Here is a 23,234-nt window from a genome sequence, read left to right as displayed (position 1 = left end):
AATTGAATTTATGCGAATTTGTTAAATAAGTTTTGTAAATATTCATAGAAAATAAAGTTGGTTCAAATAAAACAAGCAACCAATTTTCTAATATTATTTTCATTTCCGTTATGTTGGGCTTGGACAGGCAGAAAGAAAATTCTTAAATAATTAAATCTAAGTGGGATTATTTTGTATAGCATAAATATTTACTTATTTTAAAGTCCCATTCTTTTATAAGAAATACTCTTAAATTGCTGTAACGTTTCAACAAATAGCAAATAATTTGTTAGTTATTCGAAAGTCTTGGCAAACAAACAGGTTTGTTTAATTAATAATTAATTTTTCTTTTTTAATTTAGCAAGGTACTGTGAAAATGTTTGAGAGACTTTTTGATTAAATTGTTGAGATATGCTTGAAGAGAGAAAATGTTAAATATAGCAACTTTTTGAAAGAGTGCAGTTAGATTATATAAATTGTTTGCAAATCTGAAAAACAAGCATGTTTAAGAAAAAAAACTTTTACTTTTTTGTTAGGCACTTTGCCAAGCTTTTCCAAGAATTAAGCGATTAGTTCGAAAAGAAGCTAAAGGCTTATAAATAAATCAGTTAGAAATTCAAATGGTATTCAAAATAAAAATCGAAGTTCCTTAACAAAAGAAAACTTAGTGTTTAACTAAAGTAAAATACAATAAAACTCATACAAATAATTGTTGATATTATTATTTATGAACCTGCTGCAATTCGAATGCACTCGAATTCATATTATTACATTAAATTTCTGATTAATTATCACAGCACTTTTTGATTTTTATTTCCTTTTTGTTATTATTGTGCAAAATTAGATATATGCCAAACAGAATTAAATATGTTTCAAACTCAAGTATTTACAGCTCCTAACTTATGCATAAGATCTAAGCTACTTATTGTTTTTTATTTTTATTGTTATCATTATTTATATTATATTTTATGTTCAGCTGCAGCTAAGCAATTTATTTAAATTATCGAATAAAATGATTATTTTAAAAAGTTCTTATTTGGCTTGATTTGAAATATGTTTTGAGCTGGCTTTAATATTCGTTTTCAATTCTTTTTTTTTTGTATTTATTTTCATCATTTTGTTGGCAGATTTTTGTTAGATTTGGGCAATGTTTTCACATTTTCATGTAGCACTTTTTGATTAGTTGTTGAAACCCATTAAAATGTGATTTCGATACACTATATATAAGAGCATAATATATAAATGTATAATATATATGTATATATCTATTGGTATACAAACTAATCAACACTAATGAATTAAGAATTGACTTGTAATTTCATAGCCTACATTTCAGCGCAAAGATTTTTTCAGTTATTATATAATTAAAATTCAGCGTAACTTGGCTAAATATATATTTATATAGTATACTTAATTAGAATCGAAAATCTATATGCACTGGCTAAAAAATGGAAGTTGTATTTAACATTTTGTTCACACTAGATATGGTCCTATTTGTGTTGCGTCTATATATATAGAAAAGTTAACATATATACGATATGAGTTACCTTGAGTATATTGTCTACTTGCTAATGATATCGCCTGTACGTGTGTGTGTGATTGTGTGTGTGATTGTGTGTGCGTGTGCCTATTAGAATTTAAAAGTTGCTTGTCTTGGGTTCACATATCCCGTTAATATTTAGTTAAAAATTGAATCACTTAACATTTGCCTTTTAGTTTTCAGTTTTCTACCCATCTCTATTTACAGCGTAGAAAAATAGTAGTATTTGCTCTAGAAAGTCTGTATTGGTCGATAGAGTCCTGTATAGCCACACAGACGGGCACGCATTGCCGGTATCAAAAAGGCGGCCAATGAGATATCCTTCAAAAGCTCCGCACACTCACAGACCAACAGATACATTTTGTCCCCCTTCTGTGAGGTGCTCTTATGCAGGGCTATGCGACGGAGGCCTGCAGCGCGTGGTAAATATCTGTGAAGATAGATATAGATATGAGTATAGATAAAGATATAGATATAGATATAGATATAGATATGAGTATAGATAAAGATATAGATAGAGATATAGATATAGATATAGATATAGATATAGATATAGATATAGATATAGATATAGATATAGATATAGATATAGATATAGATATAGATATAGATATAGATATAGATATAGATATAGATATAGATATAGATATAGATATAGATATAGATATAGATATAGATATAGATATAGATATAGATATAGATATAGATATAGATATAGATATAGATATAGATATAGATATAGATATAGATATAGATATAGATATAGATATAGATATAGATATAGATATAGATATAGATATAGATATAGATATAGATATAGATATAGATATAGATATAGATATAGATATAGATATAGATATAGATATAGATATAAATATAAATATAGATATACATATAGATATACATATAGATATAGATATAGATATAGATATAGATATAGATGTAGATGTAGATATAGATATAGATATAGATATAGATATAGATATAGATATAGATATAGATAGAATAAACTCTGCTTACCTATAGAGCATTCGTGCACCCGTCCAATATAGCCAATTTTTTTCGAAGCGCTCGCCATCGTCGCCCTCGAAAACCTGAAATTAAAGTTTGCATTTTACATTTTACATTTAAATATCAGATGGTTCCGGGCTAATCTTGGCCAGAGCTTGCACTTGCCTTGAACACGCTGATTATGTAGCCGGTGGCCGCTGTCTGGGACTTCTTGAAGCTGCCGGCTTCGTTGGAGGGCAGCACCAGCGGGGGGCGGCAAATGGCAGCCACCTCGCTGTACAGGTCCAGCGTGTGGGCGGCAGTGTATCTGAAAGCGCGGGGTAGAGGATGTTAGCAACTTAATTCAATGGCAAAGCGAAACAAGTTAGCTGATGGAACATAAAATAGCCTATAACATATTTTATCATTTAGCTTACAGACATAAAAGGTTCCCTTAAAAAAGTGAAGCTTCAAAAGAAAATCCTTGGGTTTTTACAACATGATCGACTAATATATACACTGAAATTCTCAATAGTTTACTTTTTAAGCAAACATGCAGCCAAAAAACTGGACTTAATTTTATCAGACTGATTTTCAGATTCACAAAGTTTTGGTTAAGATTATTAAATATAAGATACCCCTTAATATAGAAGTTATGAAGTATAGATAATTATCTATTTCTTATCTTAAAAAAGGGAATAGATACTTTTCAAAGAGAAAGTTCAACTAAAAATAAGCCAAAAAAAAACGGAGAATATAGAATATGTTAGGTAGAACTTGAGTGACGCATGGTCTTTGTATAATTTAACCCAGAATAACTAAAACTAGGGCTAACATCTCTTTCAAAAATATAAATTACAGGGTATTAGAACAGCACAAATTTGCATTATAAATGTGCTGATTGCTGTTGATTATCTTACTTGAGTGCTTTTGGCTCGAATTTGGAGAGCGATGAGACGCGCAGGTTGGAATAGAAATTCGATGGATCCGTTTGCATCGTGTTGATCAGATAATACGAAATAAAAGGAAATTCAGCTAAAATAAAATGACAAAAGTGAAGGCATGTTAATTGGTAGGGAAACGAAAGCCAGCTCTCGAAATACTTATTAAATTAAAATTTATTTTTTTTCAATTTTTTATACACTTACAGCTTTTCTCCATATTGGCTAGTATCATGCCGCCGACGGCTGTGTTCGCCTGCTGCACCTCCGTTAAGAGCTCCGAGGCAATGGCGCGTTGCTTGAGCAGCGGATGGGAGAGCGGTGATTCCATAACTGGATCTATGGCCTCAAGTGGACTCATGAGATGCACAAGTATGCACAGCTTGGGATCGGAGACCTCCAAAACGCTAAGCGGGCTGCTTGCCTTGCCATCGGCACTCAGAGCAGGTAACTAAGGTAAAGAAAATAAGCTTTAAGCTCTTTAGTTAAGAGGGTAAATAGAGCTTTTTACCGGTATGCCGGCTGGCAGAAAGCGATCAACGCTGTGCACCGGAATGATGAAACAGTCGCGATCCAAGGTAGCCAAAGAGATGGGCTCCGCACGTGTCGTTCCCGCGTTGCCACCACCCCCACCAAAGTGGCCTGAAAATTGAAAAAAGATGGCAGCATTAGCATATCGAAAGCTTGAAAAGTGAAGATAGTTAAATAGACACAACAATGTTACGATAGGTTCCATTAGGAAAAGCTAACAAATGTGTCTAGCTGTTTTGAGCTTATGTCGATCGCATTTAAAAGAAACACAAAAAGCTTTTTCTGCAGATCCTGTAGCTTAAAGTGCCAGAGAGCTTAAAGCTTTGAACAGAGTTGCCACAACTAAAAGCTTTGCTGAGCTTTTGTTAGGTTATTAAAGCTTCTGCTGTGGTTCCGTTAGCAAGCTGGCCAGAAATACTGAAAACTTAACATTTTCAAAACTTTTGCTGAATGTCAAATATTAAATTAAAGGCAATAGAGCGCCAAAGCTTTCAAGCGTGTACAAAACATGTCTAGCTTTCAGTATTTAATCAACACAACAAAGAACTTGCACCAACAACAACAAGATGAGAAAGAACACGCGGAAGTGTACAACTTAAAGTACACTGAAGATAGGTTTGTTTTGTTTTTTTTTGTTTGGTTAAGGAAAACGTGTGTATATTATTGTGTTTGTGTGTGTGTGTGTGTGCGTTTAGGGAATCAATGCAACATACGTAGGCACAACAGATGCTGGTTGTGAGCTTTTATTGTGATTAGTTTGATTTTTTCTTGCAGTGTATATATATGCATTCGTTTTTGGATGTAGTAGTGGCAGCAACCACAACAACAAGTTTGACTAGTTGTTGGCTCAAACCTTGCCGCGTCGCTGCTGCGGCAGCTGTTAGCAGCGTGCTCGTCGCACTCAGCGTCTGTGGCAGTTGCTGTTGTTGATAGAAGTAGCCGGCATGTTGTTGCTGCTGCTGTAGCTGCTGTTGCTGTTGCTGCTGCTGCTGTTGTTGTTGTTGCGGCTGCAACTGTTGCTGCAGCCTGGTGAGACTGTTATTTGTGCTGTTGCCGCCGGCAGCGCTGCTGCCGTTCCAACGCATCAACGAGACGGACCGATCGACCAGCGGCTGCGGTAGGTCCACTTCATAGGGATTGGATGGCTGTGTAAAGGACGTGGACGTGGTCGGGGTACTGGGTATGCCCGATAGTGCGCTACATCGTTCTGCAATGGATGCTGTTGATATTTTATATGGACACACAACACAAAAAAAAAAACAAAAAAAAATCATAATAGAGATAGAGCATTTAAAAAATTGAATTCTTGTCAGGATTGAGGGAAAAGGCTTGTTGGGATAGTGCTCGATGAAAGTTTTATTTTCAATTTTCTTTGTTTTCTGTTGTTGCAGTTAGGCACATATTACGGAAATTTATATTTACACAAAACTAGACATATTCAACTGTTGTTTTTGGTATTAGTAGGCGACGCATTGCTGCAATTAATTGTTAGCTGGATATATAGATATTATATACATACGCTATATCAGTGCACAAGTTCCATTCGCTTGACCTTTTCAATAGGTAAATAATCTGTGCTCTTTAAGCATTCAAGGACATTACCATTGCCAAAAAAAAAAAACAGAAGAAGAATCGCAGCTTACATATACGACTTTTGCCCTAAAAGCCAAGCCAACTGGAAATTCGTAGATAAGCGGAACACGTGAGCATTTCGATAACGCTTGAGCTTAAGTCTTGCCAACTACAATATTTATGTCGAGCATAAAGTAAAAGTAATACGCATCGTTGTTATTTATTGCAACGTTTCCTGCATGCGCGCCTAAAAAAGCCAGCGAATTTGAGTGGCAAATGTGAAGAAAATGACATTAGGAGGTTGTGATGTTTGGGAAAATGAAGTGTTTGACAGATACAATTGGACAGATACAAGACAATATCAACCTGGAACTAACCATGTAATAATTTATAGTATTTTCTTATGAGCTTTAAATCTATGGCATGGCATTAGAATATATTAAAGTTCCGTGACATTTCTATATATTCTTTAAATAAATTTAATTTCAAAAAACGTTGTATTTTAAGAAAGTAGTTTCTCATAAAAAGGAATTTTAATGTTGAACGGGGAATAAAAAAATACCTATATATTCTAATAGACGCATAAAAATAAACCTTTTTATAAATCGATTAGCTCTTTGAATTCGAATAACCAACACTAACACGCAGCTGCTTGTCTAAATGCATTAATATTGTGGCGCATGCTGCGTATGCGTGATATGCGCACATATTACGTATACGCCGCATATGCTGCCGGCTAATTGAATATGTTCAACGATTATCTGCCATCAGCGTTTAACCACGCCTGCATAACAATCGGCAGCTGGCGAATCCTTTTCGCTGTCTCCATTTGGAAAATTGATGCAAACATTTGAATGTGAATGCGAATGCGAATGAAATGTAAAAATGAATTGGGGGCGAGTTAATGGGTTAATGGAGCGCAAATAACTGAGCCGACGGCTAAAGCAGAACACAAAAGAGCAACAGAGATGGAAAAAGAGAGTTAGAAAGAGATAGACATACATAGAGAGAGACAGAGACAGACAGTTATAGAGAGAGAAAGAGAGTGTGCAATGGTATTCATGTAGCTATTGAATTGCTTGGCGACAATTTACCTTCGCCCACATCATAGCCGGGTCGATTGGGCGAGAAAAACAGATGGGTGCGATAATGTATTTCCTCCGGCTGCTGCACCAGGCCCATATCCCGCGAACGTTTCGTGCGATTTGCCTTCGATTGAAGTTTTCCGCCGCCGCCGCCGGCTTTGCTGGCGCCCTCGCGGAAATTCTTGCGAAACATTAAATTCATGTTGTTGTTGTTATTGTTGTTGCAGTTGTTGCAATGATGTCTATGAGTGTCCTGTGTGGCTGAGTGGTGCTATTGAATGGGCTGCTGATGGTGGGTCGAGGTGGTGCAGGTGCTGCTGTCGCTGCCGTTGTCCGCACACTTGATTAATTTGTGTATATTCGTTATGTTGCTTTTTGAGCCTGGCCGTGTATACGATTTGCAGGGTATACGTGTGTCTGTGTGTATACCATACAGCTTATTTGTATTTACTTTAGTCTCTGTGAATGTGTGCGTTTGCTTGGGTTTCAGTTTGGTTTGTTTGCTTTTTTATTTACTTTGTTATTGAGTTAAATTCACTCGCCCGCTTTGAGGTCAGGCAATTTAATTTATTTGCTTTTGACCTGCCCAACATAATGAAGTGCTTTAATTTTAAGCTTAATGAAAACTTGTAGTCACACGTTTAGGTAAAAAGAAGAGAAAAAACAGGAAAGTTCCCTTGCAACAGGTTAAAACAACTTTTCTCCGGTTCGAAGCAAATTTGTGTCAAATGCTTTTTGCGCACTGCGCTTCAGCGTATTTTCTGAGCATTTTTTTTTTGTCTTTTTCTTGTGTCTATTTTAAGCTGCGTGCGTATTTGCTCGGCATTTTGTTGGCATTTGGTTTTTATAAATTAATTGCTAGCAAAGATTTAATTAGTCAGCAAAACGTAGCCATGGCAAATGTAAACGCACCTTTCAATTTCATTTAGTTCGAAGAGAATTTGTTATATTTACAGCTGGTTTTGAGAGAAAAATATTTTAATCTGCTTTAAGAATAGAAAATGGTTCTTTAACATTTCTTTAAAAGTTCTTTATACTTAGAAGAAACATGTGATAGCTAAATTAACTTTACTTCACATCACAGCAACCAGAGTAAAATGCTTGAGAAGGCTCCAAAAGCTACACTGGCTATTAAAGCAAACAAAGCAAGCTGCAGAGTTTAACGAAGGCGCCCTTCTGAACCCAGCGATCGCCAGGATCCTGGCTGATTCCATCACAGAGAGGCGCCTCCAAAGGTTACACCCCTGCGACCAACCTACGAGGCGAACTATCTAAACACCCTTTAGTGTTGGGCCATGTCGTTAATCTGCTTCATTGTAAATATCCAACTATTTTAAATACCCCTCAATGTAAATACCACTTGAGCTAACAAACATTGTTACTATACATTATATCACAGTCTTTCGCTTGGTATAGATCATAAGGTACTGAAGGTACAGAAGGTACTAAAACAAATTTAATTTAAAAAACAAGTTAACTTTCATGTGATTGAGAATCTAGCAGATCCATTTTTGTGACCAAAGTCAGAATAAGCAGGCAGATAGAAAGTTTACTTTATCCAAAATAAGTCAAAGATATTTCTATAATCATATTCTATAATAGAATATTATAAAAATTTCAAAAAGTTTTTAACAGAGTATCTGTCAGTCTATCAATATGTATAACATTTTGTATTTGACTTCCTAAATGCTCAGCTTGTCGCAAATTGGGCAGCAATTTTCCGTTTTTCTTTTGGAACAAAAAGCCAATCAAAAAGTCAAAAGCGCTTAACTCGCAACATAAACACACACACATGAGTGTGTATGCGTGTGTGTGTGCGTGTACTGTAGTTTGCAAGTGTTTTGTTTTTATTTGGTTTTTTTTTTGTGGCAGCAGCTGCGGAAATTACCCATTTCCGCTGCTAAGCAGTTGAAAATTACTCAACACACTCACAAAGAAAACGTGAGCATGAGCCTTAAGTTTCTTGTGTGTAAGTAGCTCAAATATACCCTGTTGCTGACTCCAACGAGGGTATATTGTGCATATGCATGTGTATGTAACATGTAGGCATATTCAAAGCCTGCATAACTAGCCTATATAACTTATTAACTTCAGGCTCTGGAATCAAGGATAACATTTTCTTCCATGAGGTTCACTCAATGAGCTCACAAACATTTTGTAGGGTATCTTAAAGTCGACTAACTGCAGTAAATAGCCGTAGCTTATATTTTTCTTTGGGCACGCGAACAGAGCCAGCAATTAGCTGCTGCCAAAAAGGGGTTTTTCCAGCAACAGAGAAGGAGATAGGCAGCTAGATAGCGGAAGAGAAAGAGAAAGCACTAGAGAGAGATTTGTATATCTGTGTGAGTTTAATTAGTTCAAGACACGACGCAATTAGTTTTACTGCCGCTTATTGATTGCCATTGAGCGAAAAATTTCAACAACAGCATCGGCATCGGAATCGGAATCGCAGCAGCCAAAATCGCTGAGCCGAGCAAATTGAAAAGTTCTTGAAAAGTCATTTATAACAATCGTTTTGGCTGTTGGGCATTAAAACACAACGCAACCATCAAAATGGATTAATGGTAAGTATATAAGTAAACAAACTCGTGAAAGCAAACGTAAAAGTTATAACGAAAAGGAAATTAAGCGGAAGTTTCATAAAAAGTTTAATATTGAAAGAGATTTAATGAAAATTTGCAAATATTAAGAAAGCCGCTTCCGGTTCATAATTTGTATGTGCAGACAGCAATGGGAAAATCAAAGAAAATAATGTTCCTAGGGAAATTTATTTCACATTTTTATTTCGATTTCAACAAACTCTACAAACAAATCAAACCATCAGAGTAGAGCTATGTCTAAAGGATTTTAGCCAGGATTTGGCGATCAATGCCAGCAATTAATGCCAGCCATTTCCCAAGCACGCACCAATTTCCCAATTAAGTCTAATCAAACATAATCCAATATATAAACAGCATATTACATATAAGAAGCATAGTGTAGCAAATAAATTCCGAGTTTGGTCAAGATATCCGGATAACTAAAAGTTTTTCATACAAGTTATTAATTTTCGACCGATCGTTGCCATGGCAGCTTTCGATCCGTCTGGTTTCCACATATGTGCTGCCAGGCAAGTAAAGACGGACCTACTCAAAGTTTCAAGACAGCAGCTTTAAAACTCAGAGACTAGTTCGCATTGAAAGAGACAGCCTCGGATGCTGAAGCTCATCTAGAATACATATTTCTTATGGGGTCAGAGATGCCTCCTTCTACACATTTCATGACAGAATTATAATATCTGCTACAAGGGTATAAAAATGTTAACGTTTAAAACTAACATAATCGAACACAAGCTAACATGATATTTTAATACCTTATGCCCAACACAACAAAATCAATTATAATTTACAACACAACCAAGCTTAATCATCCTTTTCAAATCAACTATGCTTCCGCTTTATTGCTACCCATTTTCATTTCAAACTCAAAGATTTTAGCCTGATATGGAGCAGGGGAAAGTAATATATGAAAGCTTACTCTCAGCTTCGACCATAACTATTTGGGAATTATAGTAAAATGCTCGTTTAGGTTGCTTTCCGTTCAAACTTAATGCCTTATCTTATTAAATACTTCTAGCTTTTACGACACACACAACTTACTAAAGCTCATCATAATAAGATGACCGAGTATTAATGGCTAAAATGGTTTGGAAGATATCTTGTGCTGGGAATGGCTCATAAATTGCGTATGAGTGATATTATGAGATTGCACATGCAAAATCAACAGATGAATGCTGCCTGTCAGCACACACTTAAACTGTCCATACACACGCACACACACATACACACATACACACAAATACAAGGCACAACCCCAACGATCTAATAAGCAATGGGTCATAAAGTTTTTACAGCATTCCTTTGTCAAGTGCCTGGCGCGATGAAAATTGCGTTTGGCCAACGATGTTGGCTATAATTAAATATATTTACGACACAAGTTACAACAATAGTGCTCATCGTTAAGTCACACACACACACACACAAACACACACACACACATACGCACACGCCCGCACAGCCAAGCAATCAAAACAAACAACAATGAAACAATCAAGCGACCAAATAGAAAACTCTCAAGAATGAGTGATAATAACCATAAAAATTAAATTTCGCTCGTTCCTCAATTTCATTTCGTGCCAGCGCCAAAAATAAACAGCGAAATCATATATATACCCGATACATACATAAGTAGTATGTATATATATATTTATATATGTGTGCATATCTCATTTGCTAGCTGCTTAAGTAGGCTAAAATGGCAAAGTGGGCCGAAAGCTACCCTGTACGAAAACAAATTAAAATTTATTGCAGCTTCTCTATAACTTTTACGTTTAATAACCGATTCGTATAGAACGAAATTTAGAAAGTCTTTCGATCAAATTGTGATTAGGGACAATCGGAAGTGGGGTCCTTATGTTTAGGGAATTTATTGGATGCACAAGTGTAAACTTAGAGATAAACCTAGTCAGGAATTTATATTTAAATATGTCTTATACGGAAGCACATCTCTGCCTCCCTTGAGCATATCTCTTTGCTGCCCTTTTTACAGGGTATCTAAAAAGAAAGCACAGTCAGCGCGTAAGAAGTAAATTTGAATATTCGTGAGGGTTGCATTTAAGTTGTACTCGTACATGACCTAGGCAGAGGCAGACGGCCCTTGACCTTGCGGGTGTGTACTACCAAACCAACGTGTGTGTGTGTGTGTGTGGCGTGTGTGTGCTTGAGTAACGTGTGTGTGTGTGTGCGGGTGGATGATTGTGACTGTGGCTATGCCATGTGCTAGTCTTGTTGAATGATTCGGCAGGTTAGCATTTAATGCGTTGACACAATTTTTCGTATGTTTTGCCGCAATTTACACAAAGCATTTTGTGTAATTGTTTGGCATGTGATTTGTAAATATTGCTTAAATATATAGATATATATATATATATATATATAGCTGATACTTGTACATACATATAGATACATATGCTTAGCTCTTGGATTAAGCCAATTAATAGCTGAAAAAAGTAAATTTTTTTACATTTTATTTTTGGTTGGGTTCTTTAGTTATTTGAAATCTTTGTGATGCTCATAAAATTATTTTAATATTTAAATTAATATATTTGACTTAAATTTGAATATATTTTAATTGGATTTTGTGTTCTATATAACACAACTTTCGTACAAATATTTTTTTAAATGTAATTTATTTTATTATTTAATTTATTAAATATATTTAATGCATAAAAATTGTGCAAAAAATAAATGTTAATGGGAGATTGAATTTATTTAACATCGTTCTTGCAATTCAAAGTTTTGTTTAACATGCATTTATATGTCTGATTTGTATTTTTTATGCTTTTTAGAAAAAATTAAATATTAATATTAATCACTTTATGCATTATGTTCCATTTGAAATCAATATTATTATATATTATTATATTTTTGATATAAATATTAGAAAAATGCGGATTTCATTTAACGTATTCCTTTTAGATTTTCTTTTGAATTAATTTATCTGTAGTTTATTTTTAATTTTCTTTAAATTATATTATTTATGTTTCTAAATATTTCTTGTACTTTTGCATTATTGTTGTTTAGACCACTTTATATTTTTCTTATGCACATAGAATTTAAATTTTCTTTAAATATTTCACTTTTACACTTAGTATTCAAATTATTTTGCACCTTTGCACGTGCCTCGCGTCGTATACTTAATTTGGCAAAACTTTAATCTTGTTTCCACTTTATATGATATACCATTTCTATATAAACATTTTTATATAAAGCCCGCACAAGGCTTCTTCTCTTTGCTTTAGCTAATCCCGCCGCAGGACAAAAGAGCCGCAGCTTTTGCGCGACCTTAATGCGAAATTCAGTGTCAGCCGTGTCGGCTACGTAATATTTGTGGGTTTTGCACAGTAATTAGACAACGGTTGAGCATTTGCTTAGCACACAAAAAGAAATCAATATAATTTTGTACCTAAGTAAAAGCAAATTTCTACATTCAACTCATTTAAATTGCAGAAAATATAGATGAGAAAAACACCTTTTATAAATAAAACACACACGCGTCAGGTTTTCCACAAACAATTTTCACACGCCACATTTTGTCACATAGGCATAAGGCTATGCCCCTTTCTCTATGTACAAATTTTGTATTTATATATAAATTTAATTTTATTTTATTTTTTCGTATTTCTTTTCTTTTTGCTTACAACTCGAACGCAAGACGAATATGAATATGAATACGAATACGTTTCGACTGCGTTGTGTTGCGTTTAATATTCAACTGACAGTTGGGGCAAGCTTTTCGCAACGTTTTTGGGTTCGAAACGCTTTTCATTAGCTCAAATATATATGACGGCATCAAAAATATTCAAAACTTGCACTTAGCACAAATGAAAAATGATGGGAAAAGCTTTCCTCACTTGTTGCGCATACGCCGTGCGGGCCCGAAAAACACGCACACACGCACACATGTGCACGTACGCACAACACACTTCGGCATTTATCGTCGCTGATATTTTGAGTAATTAATTATTTATTATACAATTTACGTTATGGATTTTTCATACGCCGCGTCAAAGTAGCGCACATCGCAGCAAATTAACGTCAAATGAAATGGAATCGTACAGGTTCAATAGTATATATGCCAGGTACATACAGCTATAGCTGAAGCGCGTGATACGTACACCCACAGCAACGGTAAATGGAAGCGGAAAACGTAACGTGGTCACGACTTGGATTTACCTAAGCCATTTTAAAAAGCAACTTTTCAAAGATCATTAAGAACTCTATAGAGAACTCTTCTCTCAAAATTTGAAATTAAAGAAGCACAAGTTGAAATAGCTCAACAGCTCAAGATAATATTTTAAAATCAGACAAAAGGCCATTTTGGGGAAGCTTTAGAGCGGGAAAGATAAGTTACGCAGTTGTGAATGTGTGTTTATAATTCTTAGATCTCAGTTTCAAAGATCTTTTGGAACGTGGAGGTCGAACTTTGTAAGGAAGAAATTTCAGCATTTGTTCCATTGACTTAAAAATAACTTGCAAATAAGGAAAACGATTGTAAATATCAAGAGAAGAACAAAAACGCTGCGCTTGTATAAATATATATAAATATAAGAATTAACCCTTATACATTTACATAGTGAATTTATATATATGTACATCTATTTCTTTACTCTGGAAACTACCTGGCCATACACGAGATAAAGCCGGGCATAGCCCTTAGTAATATCTCAAGTGCGGGTATTGCAGCACACAACAATTTGTTGTTTTTATTTTTCGCTTTTGTTTTTGTGTTTCTATTTTTTTTTCTGCGTTTATCCTGCGTGCTTTTCCTAGCGTGTTATTGATTATGTTCTGCCGCCTGGCCAACTGACAATTCCCGCAGCTCCTGACCTCGGCAAAGCACAAGTTTGGGAGCGCGGAAGTCATTTGCCTTTTCCGGTGCTTTAATCGACTTTTTTTTACTATTTTTATTTATTTGTTTCCTTTTTTGCTTTGTTTTGCGGTTTCTGGCTAATTTGCAGCCATTTAACCGCTGTACTTTGTTTTGGCCATTTTCGTAGCTAATTGTAATGACAATTATAAATGTCTTTTGTCCACTCGGAAAATCTGCATACAATTGATGAGCCTGCCATTAAAGTGCATTGTTTTTTGCGCAGAATTATAGATGCTTTAATGGCTTGTTGTATAGACGGGCAAGATACTACGTAGTCAGGTAAATGGGTATTTTAACCATGTAAAACCATTAAGATATTTGAAAAACGTACAAACGTACGGCTTTGGAAACGTTTTTGCTGGGGACTTATAGTTGCAAAATGCATCCCCTACCTTTCAAAACGATGTCTGAATTATTTGTATGAAGCTTTTTTAAATATTTAGTATACCCTGAATCCGGTTAAAGAGGTATAATGGTTTTATGCAAATGTAACAGGGAGACATTTTTTATGTAGGTCCTCCTGTCGATAATCGATAATTTGCCACGTTTCCAAGCAATCGACAAGAATCGATATCGAAATCCTGTCTTAAGGCAAATCTATTTGGTTTTAATTGCTTAAGTCACCAAATTCGACATGTAGCTTCTGGAATTATATATACAAGTCAAGTATCTTTCATTTTATAGCCCCCTCCCCCTAGGGGGGAGCTGAATTTGGTGTGAGTAGAAGTTTCAAGGTATCCCCTAGTCGGGCATTCCGACTAGAGTACTCTTACTTGCTTTCTTCGTTATTAATTTAATTCATTATGTTTTTTTATAGATAAAGATAAAATGATAATAAATTGTTTTTTGTCTATTTTAATTACATTTTCAATTTTCAACTACAAACAATACCGATTATCTTCTGCAAAAAGTATACAAATGTATTTATATTTTAATTAATACTCATTTTGTTTTTTCTTTTTTTCTACTCAAAATGGGACTTGTCTAACTAGTCTCTAATCCCATTCTTTCGGTTTTTTCTGCTACTAAGCCCTCAACATGTGTGCCCTGAAATATTCAAATGCAGCTTTGGTTTTCTATTGCCTTGAGAGAACACGTGATTTACATGTGTCTAAGCTGCAGCTGAGCAGAAAGTGTTGCAGCTCGAAACGAAATCCTGCCACACTTGCATACCGAGCCTGCTCTGGTGGCCATGCATCAAGAGGGAGCTCAGAGGCTAAAATTAAAGCTGATTCAATGTTATGCTGCCTGGCACAAAACAACTGCATTTTGTTTACTATTTTTTACTATTTGCCACAAAAGTTTTGCAGCCCAGTTGCAGAAGGCAACAGAAACAACTGGCAACACGCAACTGCGACATGCAACAACGGGTGTCCGCCGGAGAGCAAGTGAAGACAGTCGCAAGACAACTGCAACTTTTATATGCGACTTTTTGGATACTCTTTTATTATAATTGAACAAATTCGCCAGAGAAATAATTTAAATACAAATTACTATGGGAGATTTTATAATTACAAATATGAATAAAGAATATAATAACTAGTGAGAGTTCTCTGACCGGGAGTGCCCGACTTAGAGTTACTATGTGCCCAGCTATACATACATGTAAATGGCAGGAGTTAACACAATTCTGTTAATTAACATATGTCTAACTACGATCTTTCGATAAGCTAGCGATATACACACACACACATAGAGATGGGCCGTCGTCTGTTATCGCGACGCAATCGGTTTTTATCTGCAGCAGCGTTAAGTTGAAATCATCCAGGCTATTTTTTTGTAAGCACTCTTTAGTCTGTGTTATGCATTAAATAAAAATTACATAATTTTAAATCTTGCATAAATATAAACGAAAAACAGTCGAGAGCAAGGGGTTGGATAAAGCATGGGAAGAACATTCTTGATTAACTTCAGTGCTTATAGTCTGATCAGTATATAATTTATAGAGCTTAAATATGGCCTAAGAAAAATTGTTTTTATACCAAGGCGTTAGAATCTTTCTTTGAAAATGAACTTTATTCAGTATTTGGGCAACACAGGGACACATCCAAAGAGTATAATAATTGTATTTTGTATTAACCTACCATACGAGAACCCATAAGAACATCTTGGCGTATCTAGCTCTAATAAATTGCAAGTTATGCCTTAAAATTTACGTCTCAAACCCAAATAGACGGACACGGCTAGCCCAACTAGCCCTTCTATCATGAAAGAAGGGATCTGAGATGCCTTCTTCTGTCTGTTACAAACATTTGCAAAAAACATACATACCCTTTTAAAGAATTTTCAGTGGGTTCAGGGTAGAAAAGTACTAAAATTCAACAAACATTTAAATAACAAGTTTTTATAATAGCTTTTTAATATATTATTGCCAATAAAAAATAACATAGACACAAATAATTGAAGCAATATGTGATGTATTTATGTATTCTAAATATGTATGTATTCTAAATAAAATAAAAAAAACTAATAAAAAATGTTTTAAAATTGTTAATAAAAGTGAAAGTTGGTCAAATAACAAACCAATCAAAGAATCTAGTTTTATTTAAGAACATTCTCAAGCCGCACACTTTAGCTTTATGGTTAAGAAGACGAGAACCCATTGTTTACGCTAGATGGCAAACAAGATATAACTAACTACTTAAGCCAGTTGCCCGGCAACCAGGTCTAAGCGTTATACCAGCCATAAACAATTTGGAAAAGTGCCGACTGCCACTGGCTTTTGGCTGGTCTAAGGCAATGCACGTTATGATCTAAATGAAATAGCTTGGCTCATAAATTTTAAACGAATTAGTTTTCATGGCCGGGCTAAAGTGTCGCATGGCCGTGCAACTTAGCCCGGCTTTCACTCTTAACCATTATGAGCTGCTTAACGTGTGCATAAATTTCATTCCACGGGGGCGTGTGGGGATCGTTACTTTTAGTTAGTGTTTGGCACACGATGTGCTTGCTTCTTATAATGAGATGGAAATGGGTTGAGTTTGTTTTGTTACTGATTAAAGCAAAGCCTCCATAAGTTACGCCAACCCCCCTCATGGCCTATGCCGCCGCACTCATCATTCGCAACTTGTCAAGAACTTGTCAACACTGTTATTATATCGAAAAGTGCTAATGATTGATTTACGATTGTCGCAGCTGTTCGAGAACTACATGTAACACTCTATAGTTTCACATATGATTAGTTTCATGGTTGTTCACTGCCAGCTGGCGATATCTTTGGGTGGAGGGGCGCACACCCATTTGTCAGCGGAGCTTAGCGACCCTGATATTCCATCAGTCAATTTTGAAAGAAGGCCTTTTAAGTATTTGACGCATTCAATTCGACAACTTTTCAATTTCTTTAAAAGCAATATAAGAAAAACTTTACTTAACAGCTTTAACAACAACAAAAACCTGCTGATATTTGCAATTTTACGACCGCTAAGCAAAAAAAAAATATCGAAAGGACACCAAAATAAGTAATAATGCATTTATAGTAGATAATGCATGACTAGCAAATACCCTGTGTCCAGCTAAAAACATTTGTGCTTCTTATGCGATATTTACGACTCTTGCAATATTGAGCATCCTCCTGCAGTCAATAAAAAAAGCTTGTTTTTTATTTTAGGCGATCTATACATACCCCCTATTGTTAACAACAGGGTATACAAGAGTTTGTGCATTAACACATTTGTGTTATACTCTCGCTGAATAGTTTGTATATATCTATTATTGACCGTTCGAAACTATACCACTACCTCCTTTACAGGGTATCCAAACAGAACCGAACAGAGAAGTTTGTGAAGCTGCAAGTAAATCAGTTGGCGTCCGCTTTTGCTTTCGCGTTGGCCGCTGCTTTTGGCCAGTTTATTGCTTTGCCGCCACACCCACCAAAAAGGAAATACCCTCCTGCCAAAAGCATGCTCTAACGCCCACCATACCCTCCCGCGCACCTCTCAGCTCGCCTCCCATGAACACAACATAAATTACAACGTCATTCATTTCCGTCATAAAATTGAAAAATGTTGTGCAAATTACGCGTACGTACCAAAATACCAACAAGAAAAGCGGCAAAAGAAAAGCGAGAACGCAGTGAAAATTCGCGGCCGGAAAACTACATGCATATAGTAAATACGTATGAAGCTGATATTATTTTTTTTGTGGCTACTGTGAAAATGTTTATAGCAACGCCACAAATAACAGTCGCCATCTGCATTTGTTGCATTTCCCATTTGCGGCTCTCTGTTGCATGCCATATTAAAAGGCATGATAAACTTCTTTCGTTCATCAATTCATGCAGTTGTTGAAAGTCTTAAATCAGCAGCCATAAACTTGTTTGGCCGGAGAACTAAGGATAATTTATGGCCATAATATAGATCTAATCAATAGGGATATTCAGAGGAAATTTCAAATCAGATATTAAGTAAAGCATTACAAATATACAAAACAAAGATTTGGGGAATCACTAAGTAAAGTTTCCAGCAGGAGTAAACATCCATTTACAAATCGGGAGTATGTATAAGATTTATATGAGAAGCGAGATAACTTTAAAATGAAAGATACTTGATCTAGATTGTAGAAGCTATATTTTCAATTTGGTGACTGTAGCAATTAAAACCTAAGAAATTTGGTCAAAAATCAGGACTTTGATATCGATTCTTATCGATTGCTTGGAAGCGGGGCAAGTTATTGATTATCGGAAACAAACTGCGGAAACAAAACATACATTCAAAACTTCTCTGGCTCTTATAGGTTTTGATATCGACGCGTTCATACATACGGACAGACAGACGGACGGACTTGGCTAAATCAACTATTAATCGGCTATTAATGCTGATTATGAATATATATTATTTATGGGGTCGGATCTTCTGATTGTTACAAAAAATTGCACAAAAACATTAAGCCCGTTTTCAATGGGTACAGGGTATAAAAAGTAAGTAACTTAAGACCAACTTTCAGTTACGACGAATTTAAGGATAATCCTCGAAAAGTAAAGCTAAAATCCAAAGTAGCGATGATGTTTATTATAATTTAGACAAGGTGTCAGACTGTTTCATTCTCCAATTGCGCTTTTTGAAAATATTTTCTTTTGGGATTTACTCTGTCAAAATGCAAAGAATTCTTTATAGAATTTAAGCCTTAATATGTAAACTTAATAAACTGCAATAAACAGTTCATTTAAATTAAGCATCTGTGACTTTCTTCAAGTAAATAAATTCTTATTTGTCATAGCTTAAAGATATTTGCCCTGACAAAAGTTGGCTCATATGAAACTGCTGAATATCTGAAAAATCTCAAATATGCTAACATTGGTGACAGTTTCTGATTGCATATTTGCATATCTATACGCACAGCTAATGTTTAACATATGCAATTACCATACGCACACACACACACACACACACACACACACTGCACAAACAGTCATAAAAAGCAGGGGGCAAGCGAATGTGCTGATATCTAAATAATTTGTAGCCTGCTGACCAAAATCTTTCATAAATGTCAGAGCTATAGAAAGGCCATACCCTCCTTGCCTGCCCCGCCCACCCCCTCTCTATATGGCCCAAAGGCCAGCCGCAGCAAATTGGCAAACAATGACTGCCCCCACCCCCCTTCCCTTACGCTCTCCAGCAGCAATTGCAAAATCCTGCCAAAAGGCATATGCAGAAATTTATGCTTGATTGGGGTGTGTGTGTGTGCGTGTGTGTGTTGACTTTGGACTTGGAATTGGGAGATGCTTGGTGGGATCTACAAAGAAATATTGCCGCAAATTTTTTATGTTTTTCAAAATTATAAGACATTCCAATTTTCAGCACAACGGTCCCAGATTTTCCATAAAAGATGTTACAAAATTTGTTTAAAGCGAAATAAAATTGCATACAACCAATTTTGTAGCGATTGGACTTTTCGCAACCCTCGTCTAGGTCTTCACTTACAAGGCTGCTACTGTGAAAAATCTCTCAGCTTCTACGCATTCGACTGTGCATTGATCATCAATCAGTCAATCAGGCGAGCAAGTTGATATTTATGGGGGGGAGGAGGTCTCAACTCACCTATATAATCACATTGCAGCGGCTCCGATGGCTGCTCGTGCAGCTGCCGGAGCCAGTGCATCAACTGGGCCAATTTGCTGCGTGCCGTATTCGTGCGCTCACAATTGAGAATACTTGGCTCAAACTCGAAGCTGACATCCAATTTGGTTAGTTGCAATGCTTTTTGCATTGCGCCACGATACATATTTTTAAAAGAAATTGTTTATACACTTTCAAAGTGATATTAACTGCCAGACATTTAAGGCCCAACTGCGTTGCGAGTGGCTCGCTGGCGTCTAAGATACCTTTTTTTTGGGTTTCGCTAAGTTTCACCTCGTGTCTGTCGTAAATTTGGTTTCTAAAATCAGCGTATTGTTCGATAAGCCCCACAATGCCTCCCATGTCAATCAAAATTGGCATTTTGGGTATCTTTGCGACAGCTTTTCAATTACTCATCATGTAGACAGCCATGGGAAGACAGAAAAAAATATATATATACATATAAAATGGGCCAAAAGGAATCACAATATTTCACAAAAAAAATCCCCCGTTAATTTTAACTGTCATTATTCATTTGCCAGGGCGTCTATTGTAAACTTTAACGGCAATAAATCAGCCAAATAATTATCAAATATCGAAATATCCAACTATACACTACAAATTTTTAGCTCTCAACGCGTTGAATGCAAGTGTCATATATTAATGTATAGTTTCAGGCGCTGCCAATGACAAGGTTTTGGCTCATATGATACTGTTGAATACCCTGTATTTATGGCGAAAGGGTTAAGGGGATGTCATACAATTATATGCAGATCGGAGTTAGTTTAGTCAAACTAGCATAATACTCAGTATAAGCTACATATTAATTCCCAACAAATGCGGAGTCTAGAGAAATTATTATTGACTATTTTTATTTTGCCGACGAACCATTTATTTGGCACCAAATACTCGCAGTTTTGTAAAGATCATGCGACCTTACCTCAAGACGTTCACATAAATAGAAACCCAGGACCCCAGAGCGTACAATATTTCATCTTAGTGTTGTAAAATATATCAATTTTGTGTTGTAATGCGTCATGGTGTATGCTGCGAGTCTTATTATTTTAAGATTAACGTACCCAAACATTTTACAATTTTCGTATCCCAAAAGTAAAATATATTTTTTTTTTTTTTTTTTTTTTTCTTTTTTTCCTAACGCGAATCCCGATGCAACGTGCTGCATTTTTACTTAACAGATAATTTAACAACACTTTAGAGGGATCTTAAGACCTAACTAATTTCACTTGCCAAATTAATAACCCAACCCATTTGTAAAGATATAATTAAGAAATGCAGTCAATTACATTTTATTAAATTTTAAACTAATCTGAGAAGTTTCTTAATATGTTTTTGTGCACACAGAAGTAATTTACGGAGAGACTTCAACAAGTTTCGCTGACTATTTTTTAATTCTTTGATTTTAACCCAGAATACGAGGTTTTTATTAAATTTGTGAACCATTCTGAGAATTATATTAAGATGGATTTATGAACACAAAAATCATTCATGGACATATATTACACTGCTTTTATTTTAAATAATTATTATAGATACAGTCACAATTTGTAGAAATTCAGTATAGGTATATAGAGATACTAGCGGGTATAACCCGGCCTTTCCAGTTGCACGTATGTTATTAAATAAATGTTCTCAAAAAGCCTTGAAAATGATTTTGAAACTGATCGGACGGGTAACAAACAACTTTCATACAAACGTTTTCCGCCAATTTACCACTGTTACGGGTGGAATTTCCCAAATCGCTGAAAACCGTATTCATTCTTTGTAGAGCTTTGAAAATAAGTTTCTGTGTATTCTTAAAGTATATATACATCCATATATATTTCCTCATTAGACTGGTCAAAACATGCCCAAATATGGGACCAGTAATAGCTGATAGGAAACAACCTTAAGCTGCGCGTATGATTGTATAAATGACCTTTAAAACATCAAGTCTCTAGCTCTTATAGTCTCTGACGGACAGACCGACAGCTTGTCCTCCTGATCAAGAATTTATATTCTTTCGGCGAAGCTCTAAAGCACAAGTCCTATATAAATTTATTTTATGTATGATATTCGATTCGGCTCTGTTGTTAATCAACATTTAATCTAAAACTTTTCACATAATACCTACTCCAATTAGTTCAGCACTTTTTGTTAAAGCAAGCGGAACATGAATCGCATTGCATATAGTGCTAAAGAAATGTATTCCTCAATACAGAAAGTGAAACTTTCCTCTAAGATGCACATTCGTCTAGTTCTGGCACTCACGCATGTTCGATTTCCGGAGAGTCCCAATCTACAAAACCAGAGAGCCCGTTTACAAAAAGCGCTGGTCATATGAGAAGCAAGTGAAACCATAGGACTACTGCAGAAAGGGACTCTGCCCGAAAGGTGTTCGTCACATTTCCTGTAACAACACGTTTGTAAGCTTATGATTGGCTACAGTTAAACCAGGCTGACAATTCAAATTGCAATTATTTTATTTAGGTGGGGCGAAGACTGTCCCAAATCACGCGGTGGTGTTAACTTGGAACCGCACATTATTGACATTTTGGAATTTCATAATATTCTACGAAATGAAATCCAAATGAAAGTGGAAATTTGCCGAAAGCCAAAAGACTGCCCCTCTCCGCTGGGACGAAGAACTCGCCGTGGTGGCAATGCGCGTCACAAATTTTTGTAACAATATTGAGGCCAATAATTGCGTCAATGTTCCACGTTTCTTAAATGTCGCTCGCAACTCCGAAGTCTTCGGATTTCTTTCATTAAGTATTGCACTCATAATTCACATTTTCTTTCTACGTTGGAAAAGAGATTCTAAATATTTTAACGCTTCTTATGTACATGCATTTCCAGCGAATGCTACAAAAGCAATTGAGAGTTTCGCAAATCTTCTAAATCAGAGGGTTGACGAAATAGGTTGCGGCATGTTGATAGATGAACAACCGGATTGGGATCACTTAGCGTATTTCACCTGTTTGTATAATGAAAAAATCAGGCCCGGACAGCAATTGTATGAAACAGATCCATGAAAGCCGACTTAAAATCCATGTCAAATTATATATATAAACAA

General features: G+C 35.6%; 1 protein-coding gene across 7 annotated transcripts in view; it reads right to left on the bottom strand.

Annotated features, from left to right (window-relative positions):
• Window positions 1-192: 192 nt before the first annotated feature.
• Window positions 193-23,234, bottom strand: part of LOC135428161 (PDZ and LIM domain protein Zasp) — a 30,681-nt gene continuing 7,639 nt past the window's right edge. The window contains exons 1-8 of one of the 7 annotated variants that reach the window (XM_064681982.1): window positions 6,648-7,382; window positions 4,835-5,200; window positions 3,962-4,092; window positions 3,658-3,901; window positions 3,430-3,544; window positions 2,696-2,837; window positions 2,540-2,613; window positions 193-1,949 (exon numbers count right to left, since the gene is read on the bottom strand). In XM_064681982.1, coding sequence (XP_064538052.1) covers window positions 1,751-1,949; window positions 2,540-2,613; window positions 2,696-2,837; window positions 3,430-3,544; window positions 3,658-3,901; window positions 3,962-4,092; window positions 4,835-5,200; window positions 6,648-6,840 — 1,464 coding nt within the window. In that variant the 5' untranslated portion in view covers window positions 6,841-7,382 and the 3' untranslated portion in view covers window positions 193-1,750. Of the gene's footprint in view, window positions 1,950-2,539; window positions 2,614-2,695; window positions 2,838-3,429; window positions 3,545-3,657; window positions 3,902-3,961; window positions 4,093-4,694; window positions 5,201-6,647; window positions 7,383-23,234 lie in introns of those variants that run through there. The other 6 variants (XM_064681984.1, XM_064681983.1, XM_064681981.1 and 3 more) reach the window with 6 other exon arrangements.

The sequence above is a fragment of the Drosophila montana genome, unplaced genomic scaffold (genome assembly GCF_035044405.1).
Source record: "Drosophila montana isolate Dmon_TW-CO22-7 unplaced genomic scaffold, ASM3504440v1 contig_2438_1, whole genome shotgun sequence".
NCBI classification, from domain to species: domain Eukaryota; kingdom Metazoa; phylum Arthropoda; class Insecta; order Diptera; family Drosophilidae; genus Drosophila; species Drosophila montana.
The sequence above is the reverse complement of the archived record's forward strand: the minus strand, read 5'-3'. Positions and strand labels throughout refer to the sequence as shown.